Consider the following 6,684-nt stretch of genomic DNA (forward strand, 5'->3'; position numbering starts at 1 on the left):
GGAAGTTCGCCGCATCTTCCTGGCAAGGGATTGCTCCCGTGCCCTGTCCGCGGCCGAGTTCGACGAGTGGGAAAGTAGGCTAAAGCACGTGTGCGAGCTCCTGGATCAGATGGTGCATCCGCGATATCGAGTCAGCCGGATCGCCGAGAATCAAGACAGCTATCCAGGTCTCCGCTCGCTTGTCTCGTTTCTAGAGGATTCCGTGTCCGATGAGACTGTCGACCTGACATGTGGCTCACGGCCAACGTTGTTCAAGCCACCTGACGACCCTGTCGGATTGAAGGCAAGTCTGGCAGTTTTCACCGACTACAATGACTCACTGGCTCGACTCTGTGCATCTCCCGCTTGGGAACCCAGGATTCGTCCATTATCAAAGGAGCCTCGGAGAAAGACCTGGAAGGATCTCAGGCTACGCCGCCGAGCAACCTCAGCGCTCGGGGCGGTCTTTCCGCGTTTCAAATGCGGGACGAGCCACCAAGTCATGTTGAATGTCACCGAAGAGACCGACGACGGCACAGCAGTTCCGACCTTGGACCTCAGGCTCGCTGTATGTGCGGACTCGACACGCCGGCCAGGCGCCCAATGGCTAGCGGTCCGATGTGGCTCTCTCGATTCGTACGTCAAACCAGGCCCGGCAAAATAAAAGAACAAGAACATGAGGTTGACTCGGTTCCTAGATGTTGGGATGTTCCCGTTGTGGAAATCCAAAACGTATGCGTTGACCTTGGACGTTACGCAGACCAGGGCGAAGCATTGATCTTGCTCATCGAGCAGTATGGGCTCTTCGGCGCGCGGGCCCCTTTGCACCTAGCACAGCCCTACGCGGCAGAGCCGAAAGAAAATCTCGACAAGCTCATCAGAAGTGGTGCTTTCAAGCCATTAGACCTCCTCACCCTGACAAGAGGATCTCCTTCGATCAGATACAACACACAGGAAAAGCGGGCGTTGGCAGTCTGCCTCGGCTATTGCCTGATGGATTTCTTTGACGCTGACCTGAGCTCCCAAAGAATCTACTTTCTCGGCTCCACCAAAGAGTCTCGTTCCGGGACCCTGAAGCAGACACTCTACTTGTCGTTTGCCTCCAATCTGCCAGCAACAGCCGAGTCCCACATCTTCCGAATCGGCCATCCGACCCTCTTGTCATTTGCCAAGCTCCTGTTGGAGATCGAGTTCGGCCAAAGTATCGACTTCTGCATTACCTCTAATTGTGACAAGACGAACCGGGCAACATGGGCCGAGCTGTGCCACATGGTTGACCAACTGGAGGAGGAGCGCAATGACAGCTACCTGCAAGCTGTCAGGGGTTGCCTGATGGCCCATAGGCAAATTTCGAGAGCCTTGAGATTGGGTGGCGCCTACGAAAGGGATGCGGAACTCACCATCCGAAAGGAACTTTATGGAGAAGTGGTTGAGAAGCTCGAAGCCGCACTCGCTGAATCCACCCCTCGGACTGGTAACAAACGCCAACGTTCCGAGTCCCCGGATCCGATCCCTCGGACGAAGCTCCGACTCAGCAGACCCAACTTCCAGGGACAACCAGAGCAAGAAGCGTCGTTCCACAGCGCTATCGCCCCCAAGATGTGGCTGAGGGATCTCATGACAATCAGCCGGCAGGTGGAGATCAAGCGACGCGAGTGGAGAGTTACGGCCCCGATTCGAGTTGCCATCCTGGATACGGGGCTGGATTGGGACTTCCCCGTCTTCAGGAAGAGGACCGGACTGCTCAAGAGCATCTCGGACGTGAAGGACTTTGTGACATCGAGCACGCCGACCGTGACGGACATCTTCGGTCACGGCACCTTCATGGCGAGACTTATCATGGAGTGTGCCCCAGGTGCGGAAATTCTGGTAGCTCGTGTCGCCGAAAACACAGACAAGCTCAAAAACAGTCAAGCAAACATCAAGGAGGTGAGACAAGTCCCGGCCTCGATGCTCCCCCAAACACAAAAATCTTACACACTATCGGTCGGACAGGCCATCCTCTGGGCCGGGCAGGCGGGCAGAGCAGACATCATCTCCATGTCCTTCGGCTTCCCGCGCGACGACCCAGGCATACGCGAGGCCATCGAGACGGTGCAGAGGCAGCGCAACGAAGAGGTGATCTTCATCGCCAGCGCCGGCAACTCCTCCACCGACGACGAGAGCTTCCCGGCCCGCCACCCTTCCGTCATATCCGTCTACGCGACGAACAGCCACGGGACCTTTCTCCAGTCGAACCCGGTGAGCGCCAGCAACGGCGCCGACATTCTCGGCGCCTACGGCGACGACATCCCCGACGCCATCCGCGAGGAGTTTCGGACCACCTACCCGAAGGTGTGCCAACCAGGGTCCTCGGTGGCCACGGCGGTAATGGCGGGGATCAGCGCGACCATGCTCGCTTACGCCGACGTTTTGCCCTCGCTGGTCCCGTTCCAGAGAGAGGCAGCTGCGGTTCTCCAATGCCTGCGGACGACGAAGGGCATGGAAGCCCTGCTGTTCCGGCTGGCGCCGAATGACCGCGACCACCCGCGGCTCAGGGCCGTAAATCCGATGTGGTTCTGGAAGAATAGGTCTGATGATACCATGCGGTACAACGCTATTTCCGAGGCGTTGTGGGACATCCACAGGAGGCTACCGAGGCGAGGCTGAGAGGGATGAGTTGAGAGGGGGGGCTTGACAGTAACGGCGAAATTTCATTTCTTTCCTAGCGAAAACGCTGTATGCAAAGCCGTTACATTAGTGGCCAGAAGTGGGCTTGGATGGTCCGCAAACGGCGTTGCGCATAGAAGCGACGCCAGTCACTGGGAGCTCGCAGGGTTGTAAACGAGAGGATAAGCAGGCGGGTGATAGTGTTCAAGTATTGCCATGTTGTGTGACGGTGCAGAACGCAGGCAGCGAATCTGTTGAACTGATGTGGAAGCAGGGGAAAAAAAAGAGAAAAGAAAAAAAAAAAAAAGGAAAGGGAAGAAGGGGGGGGGGAGGGGGGGGGATGGGGATGCGCGGAGGGCATAAACCACCTAACCTTCCTGGTAGCATCGCATCGCAAAGTCGCAAGCGGCGATGCAGTGGCGATTCAAAATTCATGCAGCTCTTATTCAGCTCATGCTCATCGCTAGAGCGTGGCTGTGGCAGAGGTGTCCCTCCCACTGAGACGCAGCAGAGCAGCGTCGCACAACAGCAGCTGAGGGCTCCTCCCCGACCAACTAAGTGCCATGCCGTCTCCCGGGTCGGGATGCCAACTGGATGTCACACGCTGATTGGGCTACAGGCCACTTGTTGCTAAATGAAGTCCATACAGTTGCATCTGCCTTCAGTGGCTGTGGTGTGGTGGCAGGGGGGAGGAAAGGGGGGAGAGGAGGGGAAGGGTTGGGGTTAAAGGGGGCTGGATCCCCAACTTGGGCATCCCCGCGTACCCAGAGTCCCAGACATCCACACTTGTTCACTCAGCCCGTACAATGCCAAGCAAGACCTGGTTCCTCCCTCCCGACTTCACCTTCCTCCCAGACGGGCAAATCGCCCTGGGCAATGTCATCGCCGACCCGCGGCGGCCGACCGCAACGCTCGCCTCGCTAGCCGCTCACCCGACCATCCCGCTGCCCTCGGCCCAGTCCATCATCGAGAAGAACCGCAGCTTCACGACCGAGAAGAACCGGTCCTTCGGGCTCAGGCTCCTCGCATCGCTCCTCGACCTGGCCGGCGCCCACGGCCAGACGGACCTGTCGCGGTACAAGAGCCGGACGTTCGGCGCGGCGGACCACGAGGTGCGCGCGTTCAACGGGCCCATCTCCCGCGAGGCGCTGGAGGCGATCGTCGCCCTCGACGGCGTGAGGCAGCACATCCGCAGCGGCCGGTTCGGCCCGCGGCCCGTGTACCTCATCACGGGCCTGCGCGTGGCGCGGCAGAGCTTCACCGTCGCGGACGAGAAGGGGAGGAAGACGGCGGTCGCGGTCGGGGGCTCGGGCCCCGTGCCCGCTGGTCCTGTGCCTTTGGGGCTGGGGGCCGATGTCTCGGGGAGTAGGGAGCACCGGAGGGTGGACGTGTACGAGACGGCGCCGGGGATTGTGTTTGCGTACCGGCTGCATGTGATTCGGCCGAAACGGGCGGGTGCGGAGGCGGAGCTATTTTCCGACAGGACGGCCTTCTTCAGCGGCGGGCCTGAAGATGACGAGGAGGAGGAGGGGATGGAGGCCGTCGAGGTGAATGCGGCGGTGCTTCGGGAGGACCTGGACCTGGACCTAGACGGTTATGAGGAAAGGTGGATCGAGGAGGGGGATGACGAATCTTATGTTGTGTTCGGACCTGAAGACAGTTTGGCAGCCCCGGCATCCCGTCTTTGAACAAAGCGAAGCAAATTAGCATCGGTCAGGTCCCATTGATGGTGTCTGAGCTCTAAATGCACTAGCGGAAAAGCTTCTTTAGCACTTCGGCGTCCAACACGAGACAAAGCCTTTGTCCGATGACTCGGCTTGGTTACCAATTCCAACTAAGAAACTCCAGCTGCTTTGTGTCCCAAGTCATATTTAAACACCAACATGGAATACTCCGTACTGCAGTCGTCTCCCATCAACTACCGGGGGCAGTTGCTATAGACCTCGGCTCCAATATTCCAAATCTTACACCCCAAATCCCCTCACCAGGCACGGACTGACACCTCAGCCGAAGAGCTCGTCAAGCAAGAAAACATGGCCCAGCTCATCAGGCTCATCCTTCCAGCTCTGCTTCTGCTTGTACAAGTGGTATTCGCCCGCCCAATCCAGGCGAGAGACGACGAGCCAAACAACTACACCATAGCTTATGGAGCGATGATCGGGTTGCTTTGCGCTCCGGCTGTCGTCGGTTGTGCATGCTGCCTGATTGCTCTCTATCGCCGGAAGCGGGCGGGCGATGATGCGCAACGTGGCGATGCCGCTGGACAGAACGCCAGCAACACAGCTGTGTAGCTGTTTACCGGGATCGAGAGCCGCTCAATGTCGGCACCAAGGCGAGGAATTCGACAGTCAGTTGTCTTGGGTTGTTTTTCTGTATAATTACGGATGCCGAAGAGGTAATAGTCCTGGGAGCCGACAATTAATCAAGGTATTATAGTGTAGTTAACCCTGCGTATTTTGTGCATTTCAACACGTCAAACGCCAGCTATATAGAGCCCCTCGTCTTGACATCGGTTCACCATGTCACACGTGAAGCCCCAACAAACCCAGTTGCCCAGGGCGCTGGCAGCTGAAGACGTTTCCTGCTCAGGAACGGCCACGACAGCTGCCTACAAAGCTTGGTCTCATGCATTGGAAGGACCAACCCCAGAAAATCTTGGCTGAGATATTGGGAAGGGTCAACCGGTTGAGTATGAACATGACGAAGGCACGAAGATCCGTCCGAGGAGGCAGATTGGCGCTTTTGCGCCCCGTCTTGGGAAATCCCCCAACTTCTTCGATACATCAGGGTCAAAAGAGGTATATCCGAGCCACAATAATGCTTGTAATGGCTGCCATCACCAGCAGAATCAGGTTCACAAATGCCCTCTCAACCCACCTCTTGTTGCACTGCTCCTCCCTTGCCTTCCACCCGCCGTTGACCGCGTTGGCATGGGGGAACTCGACATCGGGCACGGGTTTGCCCAGGAACTTGCAGAGCGGCTCCCATCCATCCTCGATGTACCACTCAAGCAGGCGATGCTTGGGGACGAGGCCGCGGATCATGTTGCAGTGTTCTGGTTCTTGTCAGCAAAGTGTCGTCTCCTCTGCAGCTGTCCACTGCGGCAGCGAACTGTGCAAGTGGCTTGGTTGATCACGCTCCCTGCAATTAGCCCAACTCACCTTGTTGAATCCATCGCGCATTGCCCCTGATCGCCCTCGCCATATCCCCGTCCGGCGCGCGAAACAGCAGCGGCCACAGGAACCGCTCGTACACGTGCCAGGCCCAGAAGCACTCGCGATCAAGCCAGCTGGCGATCCAGAACCCCCAGCTCTCGTTGGCGTGCACCAGCGTGTTGCGCAGACTGCGCTCCCACGCGTCCAGGTCCCGCCGCATGTTGAGCACGACTTTCGCCTCGGGGTACGCGGCAATCATTTCGGCGGCAAACACGCTCGCTGCCGCATCCGTCACGGCGACGCAGTGCCCCAGCAGCTCGTCAAAATCCTCCGCCGTGATCCTCGCCTCTGCACTCCCTCCCCCTTTCCCTCCCGCACCCCCACCACAGGCACCCTGATTCCCACCCCCCAAACCAGCGTACCACTTCCTCCTCGCGAGCGCCACCCAGCCGGGGGCGTACCCGGCGCCGGCGTCGGCATCATACACGACGTCCCAGCCGTGGTAGGTATGTTCATACCCGAGGTGCAGCAGGGCCTGCTGCAGCGACTCGGTGCCGGTGCGCGGCAGGCCGACGCACAGCACCTGCATGGGCCGCGTGCGGCGGCGCCGCGGCGGCGGGTGGGGAAGCGCATAGATGCGCTCGACGAGTCCCCAGAGCGGGCTCGCCTGTGTGATGTACAGGTGTGTTGAGGGGTTGAGGAGGGAGAGGGTTTGTTTGAGGGTTTTGGTTATGCTGGTGGTGGTGATGGCAGTCGTGGTGGGGGTTGTTTTTGTTGGTGATGGTTTTTGGTCACGTTTATCCGGCGAGGCGTGGGGAGGCGAGGTGGTGGTGGTGGTGGTTGTGGTTGCGAGGCGGGCCATTTCGGGTAAGCTGGACGGGTATGAGTGCGAATCGCGCAG

The 6,684-nt window shown here is 58.9% G+C and overlaps 3 protein-coding genes across 3 annotated transcripts; 2 read left to right on the top strand and 1 right to left on the bottom strand.

The window, feature by feature from the left end:
• Positions 1-567: 567 nt before the first annotated feature.
• Positions 568-1,503, top strand: THITE_2020860 (uncharacterized protein; the record flags this gene model as incomplete). The annotated part of the gene is made up of 1 exon (XM_003658162.1): positions 568-1,503. A coding segment is annotated over one exon (936 nt), but the record flags the coding sequence as incomplete, so codon positions are not given.
• Positions 1,504-3,382: 1,879 nt separating this feature from the next.
• Positions 3,383-4,442, top strand: THITE_2124750 (uncharacterized protein). The gene has a single exon (XM_003658163.1). The coding sequence runs from the start codon at positions 3,435-3,437 to the stop codon at positions 4,314-4,316; it is 882 nt and encodes a 293-aa protein (XP_003658211.1). The 5' UTR covers positions 3,383-3,434; the 3' UTR covers positions 4,317-4,442.
• A 975-nt stretch (positions 4,443-5,417) lies between these two features.
• Positions 5,418-6,645, bottom strand: THITE_2148457 (uncharacterized protein; the record flags this gene model as incomplete). The annotated part of the gene is made up of 3 exons (XM_003658164.1): positions 5,418-5,683; positions 5,790-6,152; positions 6,189-6,645. The coding sequence occupies 3 exons, from the start codon at positions 6,643-6,645 to the stop codon at positions 5,418-5,420; spliced, it is 1,086 nt and encodes a 361-aa protein (XP_003658212.1).
• Positions 6,646-6,684: the final 39 nt, after the last annotated feature.

Source organism: Thermothielavioides terrestris, chromosome 6, assembly GCF_000226115.1.
Source record: "Thermothielavioides terrestris NRRL 8126 chromosome 6, complete sequence".
Lineage (NCBI taxonomy): Eukaryota > Fungi > Ascomycota > Sordariomycetes > Sordariales > Chaetomiaceae > Thermothielavioides > Thermothielavioides terrestris.